Source organism: Pygocentrus nattereri, chromosome 3, assembly GCF_015220715.1.
Source record: "Pygocentrus nattereri isolate fPygNat1 chromosome 3, fPygNat1.pri, whole genome shotgun sequence".
Lineage (NCBI taxonomy): Eukaryota > Metazoa > Chordata > Actinopteri > Characiformes > Serrasalmidae > Pygocentrus > Pygocentrus nattereri.
In genome coordinates this window covers 21,310,875-21,323,741 of record NC_051213.1, presented here as the reverse complement: position 1 = coordinate 21,323,741, position 12,867 = coordinate 21,310,875, and the positions used below count along the sequence as shown (strand labels likewise).

The following is a 12,867-nucleotide window of genomic DNA, read 5'->3' as shown; positions in this document are numbered from 1 at the left end:
CGCCGACAGACACACTGAAGGTAAAGGTATCCAATTCTGTTTCCCAGCAAAGTCCCAAGCTGCGTTGTGTTGGCTCTGCCTCCCCAGTGAAATCTAAATCTTTTATACTTTTTGCATGGTCTTCTGAGGGAAAGGCTTCCATGACTGCTGGGTTGTTGCAAGCAATTTTGTGGAGGTGGAGCTTCGATTTAGCAAGGGACGCTTTGGTTCAATTGAGGAGATCAATGGCTTATTCATCCGAGGGTAGTGACATGAGCCCGTCATCTACATAGAAATGCCTCTGAATGAACTTGCGTGTATCTGTACCATGTTCACATTCTCCCGCTTCAGCAGCTCACCTAAGTCCATAAACAGCAACAGCCAGCAAAGGTCTACTGCCAAAAACATGGACTTTCATCCTGTACTCAATGATGTCTTTCGTAAAGTTGTTATCTCTGAACCAGATATAACTGTGGTCCTCCCTCACTAGGAAACAGTGAAACATTTGCTGAATGTCGGCAGTGAATGCTACCTTCTCTTTCCTAAAACAGATGAGAACCCCCAGCTAACTGTTATTAAGATCTGGGCATGTAAGCAGCACACCATTCAAGGACATGTCATGGTGGCGTGCACTTGAGTCAAACACCACTCTAATCTGCTCAGGTTTCTGGGGATGGTAGACTCCAAAAAATGGCAGATACCAGCATTCTTCATTCTCTGCAAGAGGTGATGCTTGCTCTGCATGTCCATTCTTGAAAATCTTACCCATGAATGTCACAAACTGATCTTTCATTTCAGGCCTACAAGTCAGGGTACGACATAGAGAGGTGAGACGTGTAACAGCCTGCTCACAGTTATTAGGGAGCCACTGTCTAGGCTCTCTAAAGTGAAGTGGGGCAACCCAGCTGTTGGCCTTGTCTCTGTATACCTCAGCATCCATAATCTTTAAAAAGACTGCATCTTCATAAGATGGAGCCAGCTTGTTATCATACACTGTGTGGTTGAACACAATATGTCCTGTCTTGTGCTCTGCTCCACTGTGCCAGTTCTGTATCCCTTGTCTCTCCCCACCGTGGTGTATTGTTTCATGCAACCGAATGAAGCTGTCACATGATGTGAGGTAAGACATTTGACCATTTTGCAAGACACTGGTCTTGAATGAGTTCAGACTTGGCTTGTGTGCTCCTCGGAAGCATACTTCTCCCTCCAGGACCCAGCCCAACTAAAAGGACCCAATCCAGGACCCAATTCCACTAAAAGATCTCCGAGCTCCCACAATTTAAGGAAACTGTCTAGCCTTTTAAAAATTCTCGATCACTTCTGGCGCAGCATAACATTCACTCAGCCTATCCCAATCCTTCTTAAGAGCTGTGCTCGGATCACTGATATGTGCCAGGCGTATCCTCTTGAAATGATCAGATGATGCTTTCCCCAACCACTTGATTAGCAAGTCCAACTCTTCCCCAGCTGAAAGTTCAAATGTCTTACACTGACAGATTCGAGATCATGTCACATGTTTTACAGGACATTTTTATGAGGTTCAAAGTTATACTACTACATAATTGAGATTACACAGGAATTTCCCTCATTCAAGTTTAAATGAAATAACATAGAATTGCAATATAATATCTACTACAGTTCAGGTACTATTTAATGACAGTGGTTTTCTTGAGAACTGCTCTGCTTCAAAGCTTCTTTTCAATCCATCTTCAAATTCTTTAAATACTAAATCTTAAATCTCTGATTTCTCCATTGTAATTTTTCTCATAAGTGTCCATCAGAGGAGGATGGGTTCATATTAATACTGTTATTCACCCTGAGTGAATTTTAAAATGAGCTCACACTGAAGTAATTATATACCAGTTTAGATCAAAAACAAACTGTCTATATAAGTCATTTTTATCAGTATTGATGTCCTAAAATTTTCCATTTATAATAAATCCATCCATCCATCCATTTTCCAAGCCGCTTCTCCCTCAGGGTCGCAGAGCCTATCCCAGCAGTTATCGGGCGGAAGGCAGGATATACCCTGGACAGGTGACCAGTCCATCGCAGGGCAGACAGACAGACACAGACAGTCACTCACACACTCACACCCAGGGGCAATTCAGCATGTCCAATTGGCCTGACTGCATGTCTTTGGACTGTGGGAGGAAACCGGAGAACCCAGAGGAAACCCACGCAGACATGGGGAGAACATGCAAACTCCACAACGAGAGGACCCCGGTCACCCAGCCGGGGAACCGAACCCAGGCCCTTCTCACTGTGAGGCGACAGCGTTATAATAATTAAATAATAATAATTTGTGAATAATTATTCATTAGTATAATTCAATAAATTTTGTTGTTACACAGTCATTTCCCATCCTTTTTTATTCATTAGACTTAAAGACGCCATTTTTTTCTTTGCCTTTAACTATGATAAATGTACAACCCCATTTCCAAAAAAGTTTCACAGGGACACTGTGAAAAATGTAAATAAAAGCAAAAAGCACTGATGTGAAAATCATTTAAACTTTAGTTTACAATTTAGTTTCTGAAAAAATATATGCCTGTTTTGAATTTGATGCCAGCAACACATTCCAAAAAAGTTGGGACGGGAGCAATGAAAGGTTGGTAAAGTTGTGTAATGCTAAAAAAAAAACACTTGGTTGATTGGCAACAGGTAAGGTACATGATTGGGTATAGAAAAAGCATCCCAGAGAGGCTTTTAGAAGTCTTTCAGAAGTAAAGATGAGAAGGCGTTCACCAATCTGTGAAAGACGTTACACAATAACATTAAAAGATTCACAGAATCTGGAGAAATCTTTGCAAGGGACAAGGCCAAACATTAGTATTTTCTGGCCATGATCTTTGGACCTTCAGAAGGTACTGCATTAAGAACTGACATGATTCTGTAGTGGAAACCATTGCATGAGCTCAGAAACACCTCTGAAAAACACTGTCTATGAAAACAGTTTGGTGCTGCATTCAAAAATGCTAATTAAAAATCTTAAACACAAAGAGGAAATCATACATAAACAGGATCCAGGAATGCTGCTCCCCTTCTCTGGGCCTGAGCTTATTTTAAATGGACTAAGGTAAAGTGGAATTGTGTTCTGTGGTCTATCAAATAAACATTTGAATTTATTTTCTGGAAATCATAGACACTGTCCTCTGGACTAAAGGCCACTTAGCTTCTTATCAGTGAACAGTTCAAAAGCCAGCATTTATGATGGTATAGGGCTTCATTAGTGCACATGGCATGAGTGACTGGCACATCTGTGAAGGCACCATTAATACTGAATGATATATATGTTTTCACAACATATGCTGCCATCCAGATGACATGTTTTTCAGGGAAGGCCTTGATTATTTCAGCAGGACAATGTCAAACCACATTCTGCATGTTTTACAGAAACATGTCTCTGTATTAAAAGAATCCAGACGCTAAGCTGTCCTGCCTGGAGTCCAGACCTGTCACCACTGAAAACATTTGACACATTAAAAAAATGAAAAATACAGCAAAGGAGACCCTGAACTGTTGAGCAGCTGAAATCATATGCTAAGCAAAAATGCGAAGACATTCACTTTCAGAACTACAGCAGTTCCCAAATGCTTACATAATGTTGTTAAAAGAAGACGTGATGAAACAGTGATAAACATGCCCCCGTCCTAACTTTTTTGGAATTTAATGTTAGCATCAAATTGAAATTGAGCATATATTTTTCAAAAAACAATTACATTTCTGAGTATCAACATTTGAGTTGTCTTTCTACTATTTTCAATGAAATATAGGTTTTAAATAATTTGCACATCATTGAATTTTGTTATTATTTACATTTTGCTCAGTGTCCCAACTTTTTTGAAAATGAGGTGGTAAATTACTGGGCAGAAATATTCCCTATAACTTCTTCATGAGTGGGTGGAGCTAATCTTCTGTAATAGGTAGATATATGTTGGTTATATGTGTCTTGAGGTTACATCCTGCAAAGTGCAGAGATGAACATAGTGGGGGCACCCAGGTGCTGGACATTCATGCAATGGTGGAACATGCAGTGGTGAAATGCTGCTGAATCTGGCCAGAGACATTCAGCAGGGCAGGGTTTCTGGAAACGCTTTTATTGATCTGTTCATTCTTTTTAAGCATGATGGTCCTATGGAGGTTTCAGTCCTCCTGGGATTCAGCCAAATGTCCAGTGTTCTGAAACTGAAGATGCTCCACTCAGCCCTACAGCTACAGCATGCCCTAAAGAGCCTTGATTTGAAGAAATGCGGAACATTTTAGTAGGAGGAAATGACAAAGTTCACTGAGTGACCTGCTCACTAAAACAGAAGGGAGATGACACATTAACTGAGCACTGTTTTGGCAGCATATATTACTGTAAAACACACGCTTGGATTAATATTTCAGCCATTCAGAACAGATGTCTATCAGTCTGTCTTTCCCTTACTGGATAAGGATCATATCTCATGCTTTATAGGGCATTTAGTTTGAAACCTTTACTTTCTTTTATATACAAAATGACTTCTAAAGAATTCTGCCATATAATGCCATGAAATTACCTTCAATCAAGATAATGATGAGATAATATAATAAGGTCATTATTGTTTGTTCTAAATGTTTTTTTTAATGCTTAATTAGAGTTCCTTAATCATATTTATCATAACTCTCATTTGTTAATCATAATTTTGCTATGTGGTGTCAAGCAGATGGTTGGGGGTTCCCTTTTTTGAGTGGTTCCTTCAGTGCTTCTTTCTCATGCTCTTAGGTTAGGAGTTTTTCCTGCTGCAGACTCCCTCAGCTTGCTCATTGAAAATGTTGCTCTATGAATAACATATGTTGCATATCGCTGCTGTCGGAACAAAACCTTGTATCTCCATTTTTCAGTTTTTTAATTATTTTGGAAGCACCTGTTGGCCTTTACATTGTGTGTAAATTTCATGATGAACAGACCAAAATGATATGGAAAAATGTATGGTTCCATTGACTTACATTAAAAGTTAAGCCGTTCTTTTTCTTCTCCTATAAAGTTACCATTTTGGAGATACGAGGTTTTGCTCCGACAGCAGTGATATGTAGCATTTTAATATAATGCTGACATTTCAGCATTGACTACAGTGTAGGAGATAAATGGTGAAGTATCACTAAGCAGGGACACACTGACATTATTATGTTGTGGCAGTTTGATCTGAATGCCTGTAATGCTTGCCCAATTTCTTCATATTTGGGTTCCCCTTTGAGCATTTAGGAGTTTTTACTGCCACTGTTTCCCTCAGCTTGCCCACATTTGTAATGGTTTAATGATTCCATTATTAACAGATACATATGGTATTATGATACGCATTGAAAACAAAATATAACACTGTTGACAGAAAACAAAACCTTGTATCTCCAAAATGGTAACTTTACAGAAGAAGAAAAAACATACTTTACTTTCAATGTACATCAATTTAGCCAGACTTTTTCCCCCCTCAAGTCATTTTTGGTCATGTATTTGGTCCATCCTTCATGAAATTTATACACAAGGAGTCAGCCCTGCTTCTACCGCAGTGTTAAACACTCTGGTTTAATGTTCTGGAGGACAGTCCACTCAAAACTATAGAACCTTCTGATACAGCATGACCTTAAAACGTGTGTTTTGAGGAAATGCAAAATCTCTGGTTAGGTGACAAATGACAAAGTTCATTGAGGAAGAACTGCTCGTTTAACCGGGAAATTAAGAGGGAGACGTGACGCACTAATTGACCATTCGTTTCAATGAGGCATATCTCACTGTAAAACACTAAACACTCAGATAAATATTCCAACTGTTGAGAACTACTGTCTATCAGCCTTTCTTTCATGAACTTTTATTGATTTATTGCTGTTATAAAGCAAAAGGGATGTTTCACAGAACTTGTGCATGAAAAAATATGATAGCAGTACAATATTATATATTGCTGCTTTTTAAAGAAAGACACGTGTCTCCAAAATAACTTCACAAGAGGTGGCAACTTTTCTTGTAGGTTAATGTAGAGGTTTTATTTCAAGTGTCTTTGTAGCATTTCTATTGCTGCAATCCTCATGAAATTTTAACACAATGTAATAGACAACTGTCATGTTAAAATAGTGGGGAAAAATCGAGAAAAACTGAGACATGCTTTTCTTAATGCAATGATACATTGTAACATTTAATACTACTTAACGATCTTTAATGCACTTCTGATATTAGTCACTGTTTTTTCTCATGGATCTCATCACTGTTTGATCTAAATGCTTATGTTTAATGCTCCTTTAATCAACTCCCTTTTGTTAATTTTGCTGTAGTGTCATTCAGAGGAGGTTGGGTACCCCTTTGTGTCTTTAGTTCTTCCTTCTTCCTCATGCTCTTAGCGACCTTTTCCACTATAGCCTTCAGTTTTCTGTTTATGGTCTTGAAACTGATTTTGGTGAAGCCGCTTCCATCAGAAAACAGCGCGGCACAAACACATTTGAATTTAACCAAAGAAGTGTTTGTGTTTTCAGATATGTGAGCCCAAATTATCATAAAAGCTAAACCACTGCATGAATGGTATCAAATATTAACATGTATAAAATTGTTACACATTTGTATTAGGAACCACTATGAACAGCTCTACATCTGGGATATGCAAACTATCCTAATTCATTCCATGTATAATGACATTGAAAGTACATGTTCAAAGTACATGTCTTAAAAAAGTATGTCTTAAATATTGTGTAATACTACAGTTTACGAGAAAAAAAAACTTGCTCCAAAGTCAATAATTATTTATCTATAAAAACTAACTGACATTTCAGTCTTGGTTAGAGAACAATTTACAAGTTAATGCATAGAAATGTCTTACACACTTGAAAACAGAATAAGGTCTATCAGCCTTTCTTTCATTTACAGAATCAAAATCGCACCCATGTTTTACAGGACATTTCTGGAAATGTTTATTGGTTTATGTGTTATAAAACAAAATGGAAATTTCACACATCTCAGTCAACATGCACACAAAATAATATAAAGACATTATAATACGTTACAATATGCAATACTATTTAAGTGAGTAGTACTGAATACTACTTTACTTTTTTCTCAGTGTTTCTTCATGCTCTCAAGTTCTTCTTGCCCCATCGCTCTCAGCTTGCATTCTGTGAAGCTACTTTCTGACGCTTGTTGTAATAAGTGCTATACAAACACATTTCCATGCATGAGTACCCACATCATAATAATAAATCTACACATGAATGATGAAATACAAAATGTAATACTTAGCAACGTTTTGAAATTATATGAAGGTATATTACACATCATAAACTGCTTTTCCATTCAATATGCTATGCTATTACATTCAGTTCTATAGTATGTAGTCTGTAGCTTACACAATACAACTTACAACTTACCAGAAAAACAAAACAGTATTCACACATAGATAATGGCATTACTAGTTAAAATCTGCATAAATATACATTATAAAGTATATGATTTTATTCTGATACTGATATCATCTGCACAAATGAATGCATGAAAATATTTTAGTGTATCACTCTGATCTGAGTGAGAATCGTGTGTAACAAAAAGAAGCCAGTTGGTCTTAAGAGATGGGTCTCAGAGCAGATCTAAATAATTTTACTTTTGAGGTAACGCTCGCATTTATTATTTTATTTCTGAGTACTTTTGTGAAAAGAAGGACCAGGAGAGCAAATGTCTGAATGAAAACATTGCTGATTTTGACACTAGGGCTCACCATCTGGGTGTCCTCTTAAATGGAAGACCCTACTGGAAATCAGCTTAGATTAATGCAATACTACTGGATTAGGGGCAGTCAGGGTCAGCGTTCTTCCAGGGTAGTGAATTGTTAAATATAAGTGACTGATCTGGAACAGCTCGCTGCTTGCTGGAAGCTCTAGGAAACCAACTATAAACACTTGATAATTCATGTGCATATGGATTCATTTTGAACTCATTTTGAGAGGCAAAACCTGAGTTAGAGCAAGCAAACGCTGACTGATCCTTCATGTTGTGGTGTTGTTTTGTAGTATTTTCATCTTTGATGGAATTGTGTGCCTTACCACAAAATCCAATTAAGGACAGGATCACAGGTATAAATACGACACCATGAACAAGCCCAAAAAGGATGACTAAGAACATGATTTTAAAGAAAGTTCTGAAAATGTAACTTGGTGAGGCTGCCAACACCACTACCCCTGCAATGGTGGACACTGCTGCCTGGATCATTGGATAGCCAAGGTTGTAAAGAGAATCTATAGCCTTCTTATTTCTTGATGGCTCATTACTTGAGACAAAAGCATAAGATATGTGAGCTGAGAAGTCAACAGAAAAACCAATGCAGATGACCAGATTGATCATAGATATGGAATCTAGATTAACATCCCACAGTGCCATAAAACCAGCCACGCCTACAATGACAGATGCAATAGCAAATGTCACCCAGATGGAGCAGAGAGGGTTTGGAATCAACAGAAGGGATATGACCAACATAACCAGAGTAGCGACTACTACATTTTGGATAGTGTTGCTAACTATGACAGCATACTGGTCAAAATAGATAAATGCATAGTGGTACACTAACATATCAGCTGCTTGGCATTTCTCAGCAGTTTCTCTAAAAGCATTCAGCATGTTTTTTTCATCAATGGCGCTACTAATATTCACTGTCTGAATGAACATGCGAGAGGCAAGAATGTGGTTGCCAGTAAAGTTGACATCCTGACTAAATCCTGAACTTTGTAGAAATTCAGACAGGTAGGTTTTAAATATAGTCTCATTATTTAGATCTAAAGACTCTCCATATAACATGTAATACTGAAGCCAAAAAACATGAAAATCTTTGGAAGTCATGGGAAGATTATTAAACTCTTCTAGACATAAGTTAAGACTAGCTTGTGCACTAGTGTTCCAGTATTGAAATTTATCATCCTTGATAACTATCATGACACTGGGACCATACTGTGAAAAGTATTTCTTTTCATTATCATAGTATTTAACAACATATGAGCTGTCTACAGCTAAATGTTTTAGTTCAATTCCTTCTTGTATTTGTAAGCATCCATAGATACTAGCAGCCAAATAGCCACAGTAGAGAATGATCATAAACACTTTAGTGCAGGAATGTGTCAAAAATGGCCCATAATATTTCTTAACGAACAAATGAATTGGCATTTCTTTTTCAGTATCAGTCTGCTCATCATAAGCCCCTCCTACACAACATATATTTCCATCAGGATTATCCTTTATTTCTGGTACTACCATGCAGGTCAGCCAATGTCTATTACCCTGTTCTCTCCTTCCGTTTAGAGCTAGGAAGGCACCGAAAAATGTGATGTTGTAGAGGTAGCAGAATAGCACTGCTGTGCCAGTGTACACACAGAAAGACTGCACTGAGCGGAAAGGGGTCATAAGGCCAATGTAGAAAGCTAGAACATCAGTTAGTGTGGTGATAGTGATGGATATAGCTGCTTCTTTATATGTTTCTGCCAATCGCTCTTCAACTTGATCTTTAACTTTAGTCTTCTGCCAGCAGGAGATCATAATGAACATGTCATCAACTCCAATTCCTAGAGAAATTGCATGAAAAATTAATAGTAGATCATAAACACAATCATAACCTAAACGAAATGTGAACTATCACAGCAAGACTCACCCAGAATCAAAAATGGAGCTGAAGCCACAGTCATTGCAAAGGGCATTCCACAGAAAAGCAGCAACCCAAAACTGGTCAGTACAGCCAGACCAGCAGAGAGCACCCCGAATGTTGCAACCCATACCTTGTTCCTCACACAGTCCAACCTACAGAATGCAAATGAATGACAAATTATAGTGGAAACTGATATGAAATAATCAACTGATCAATGGAAGATGTTTATGTAAATATACAACTAGTGCTGAAATGCCCAGTGAAAAGAATAATCCTGATTGTCAGAAAGTACAGATTTAAGAAATACTCAATCAGGAACATTAAAACACGATCAGAAATTTATTGTCACACATTGTATGGAGATGTATTTTTCTTTAACGCACCTCAGGCAAGATATGATTGAGATGGTAATGGCTAAAAAATATGTGATGGAAAATAATGGAATCACAGAAGCTGTACTGCTCTCAAACTCTTCTTCTCTTGATAATGAAGTGAAGTAAGACACAGACACCTAAACAGACAAAATACGCAAGTTAAAGTGACATTTCATAACCGCAAGAAAGGTTATCTTAACCTATAAAAGACTCTCCAAAATGCACATCATTACAAATATTTGCAAAAGTCACTAATAAATGATGTTGTAAAATGAAAGCTTAACTTTCTATATGATCACTGTCAACATATTTATTAGTATCAGTAGCTTATTTAATATATCAACAATTTATTCTCCCAGAAGGCCTGGTATAAAGAATGCCTTGTTTTTTCTTCTTTATACACAGAATATTTAAAACATTAAGGTCTACCTAAATCGAGCTCTACTGAAAAGTGTGAGAAAGTGGGAGCAACCTGGCATTTGTGTTATTATTATCATTAACAATATTTTCATCTGTAATCTTAGAGCTGAGGCTATGGTGAGATTTTTCAACTCATAGCACAAATGATATAAGCAAAAGTATATATACACACCAATTGAAGACAGCATCTAATTAATGAATTAATGTCCATATAAACTATTTTGATTATCTTTTGGTCCATATGCTCTCTGAGCTTACTTGAACACAAATCTGAAAGTTTTTATTTCCTAATCAATTAAACATATGATTAAAACGCGAGTATTTATCACCTAATTTGTTACATCAAATTCTGTCTTTTGGTCACATGGGATTATGATTTTTAATGAAACAACAGAAAATCTCAATATGAATAAAACTGAATAAAAGCTTGAGAACTGTATGTAATCCAAATTCAAATGGGTACGTTTAGATGATCAAAAGTGGCATAACTATTCAAACATCCATAACTTTGGAGCAATCAGAATGCAGAAGTCCTGTGGAATTTTCCCTAATGACACTGGTTGGACATGAATGGGTTAATTGATGCAGGATCTATAGAAATGTCTTTACTGCTTTTACATTTTACATTTACAGACTAATATTGAAAATGCAGGCCAGTGATCTACTCACCGTCTTCTGTCCGGTGTAGTTTGAAAAAAAATGTATGAACGCTTTCAGCCACTGAGCGGTTTCGGTTGAGTTTTCTTCTTTTAAGAAATAAAAAAGTCTAATCGCCTTTGCACTTCGAGCCCTCGAGCTGCCTTCCTCTAACTGTACATCCCCCAGGACTGACCCTAAGAAGACCCCTTTATGCGTTGGATACTCAATAGCGATATCTGAAATTTTACTGGCCGTGTAGTTTATAATGTCCAACAGTGGATTCGACACGCACGTTCCACCGGTTCTAGCACAAAGGCTTGCAAAAGGCTTCTCTATATTAAGACGTCTCACTTGCTGGTCTAAGTTAATTACTTCTGTCAGCTCGTCAACTAATAATATATTATCCTTCAAACTTGTAATTATCAGCGAGCCAAATGTTCCCTCTGTTGAGAGCCGTAACTGTGAGAAATCTTCAGTGTTTCGGAAGTGATCTTGTACAAACGCTCTCTCTCGTTTAGCGAGGCCGTTCACAGGTGTGAACTGATCCTCAATGCCGTTAGCCTGTCTGTCGCGAAGGAAAATGAAACCCGCTCCAAGACCACCAGACACGAACAAAGGTAAAATCAAAAACCACCATGGATGGCTACCAACCAAACGCCCAAAACATCTAAAGCCCGAGGACAGCGGTTTTTCTAAGCAGTCCGTTTTGCATCTACACATTTTTCTATGAAGGCTGTGTCTACTAAAGATACTCAAAGCCCTCCTCTCCCTCTGACCACCACAGTGTAACTAGGCACCGACCAGCAACACTCCCGAAATATAACAACACATCAGGATACTCATTAACCCAGCTCAGCTCCTGTGACGACGACAAAGCTGAGCTGCCAAGCCTATTCCATAGAAACTGTATGTTTTATTTTGTGAGGGTGGAGGGAGCACGCACGTTAAACAGCGGCATAAAACACGATCCAGAGGTAAACATGCATATAAAACACACACCAACTCAACTGCTCTCATAGTCTATCCAAGAGGAGGTAAATACACAAAACATCCAAAAGTTGGTCATCTCTTCATACAATGGTTCTACTGAAATCAATTTTTGATTGCATTGAAAGTGACTCCATCTCCCTTTGCTGTAGTTACAGCCTGGGACTTTGTGCAGAATAAAACAGAAATAAAAACAGTTAGTTTAAAAGTTATTTAAACCTGTATAACCCTTTTAGTATACTAGTACAAAATTAAAAAGATAAAAGGGTACAATAACAACATATCATATTTTGAAACTGAGCAATAATATTTAATGCCAGCATCTTTCCCAATGTGTTGCATCAACTCTTTCTTTTAACAACACTATGTAAGTGTTTGGGAACTGTTTCTGAGGAGACCAGATGCTGTAGTTCTAAAAGTGAAACATTTTCTTATTCTTGCTTGATATAGAATTTCAGCTGCCCAAAAGCTTGATGTCTTCTTTGTTGAATTTTTGGTTTCATAGTGCAGCAAATGTTTTCAATCAATGACAGGTCTGGATGGCTGGCAGGTCAGTTTAACACCTGGAGTCTTTTACTACGCCATGCTGTTGTATTACCACCCCAATTCCAATGAAGTTGGGACGTTGTGTAAACATAAATAAAAACAGAATATGATTATTTGCAAATCCTTTTCAATCTATATTTATATTTAATTGAACACACTACAAAGACAAGTTATTTAATGTTTAAATGGATCAACGTTATTGTTTTTTGCAAATATTCACTCATTTTGAATTTGATGCCTGCAACACGTTCCAAAGAAGTCTGGACAGAGGCACGTTTACCACTGTGTTACATCAC

At 37.6% G+C, this 12,867-nt stretch overlaps 1 protein-coding gene across 1 annotated transcript; it reads right to left on the bottom strand.

The window, feature by feature from the left end:
- Positions 1-6,872: 6,872 nt before the first annotated feature.
- LOC108428943 (patched domain-containing protein 3-like) lies at positions 6,873-12,699 on the bottom strand. The gene is made up of 4 exons (XM_037537126.1): positions 11,069-12,699; positions 9,989-10,116; positions 9,612-9,757; positions 6,873-9,525 (listed from the first exon to the last, which is right to left on the bottom strand). The coding sequence occupies exons 1-4, from the start codon at positions 11,756-11,758 to the stop codon at positions 7,763-7,765; spliced, it is 2,727 nt and encodes a 908-aa protein (XP_037393023.1). The 5' UTR covers positions 11,759-12,699; the 3' UTR covers positions 6,873-7,762.
- Between the last annotated feature and the right edge of the window lie 168 nt (positions 12,700-12,867).

Excerpts from the sequence above, each read along its gene's own strand:
- LOC108428943 (XM_037537126.1), bottom strand. The coding sequence starts at position 11,758 with ATGTGTAGATGCAAAACGGACTGCTTAGAAAAACCGCTGTCCTCGGGC. Across the intron at positions 10,117-11,068 it reads ACTACACCGGACAGAAGACG|GTGTCTGTGTCTTACTTCAC; the intron begins GTGAGTAGATCA and ends TTGTCTGTTTAG. Across the intron at positions 9,758-9,988 it reads TCAATCATATCTTGCCTGAG|GTTGGACTGTGTGAGGAACA; the intron begins GTGCGTTAAAGA and ends TGCATTCTGTAG.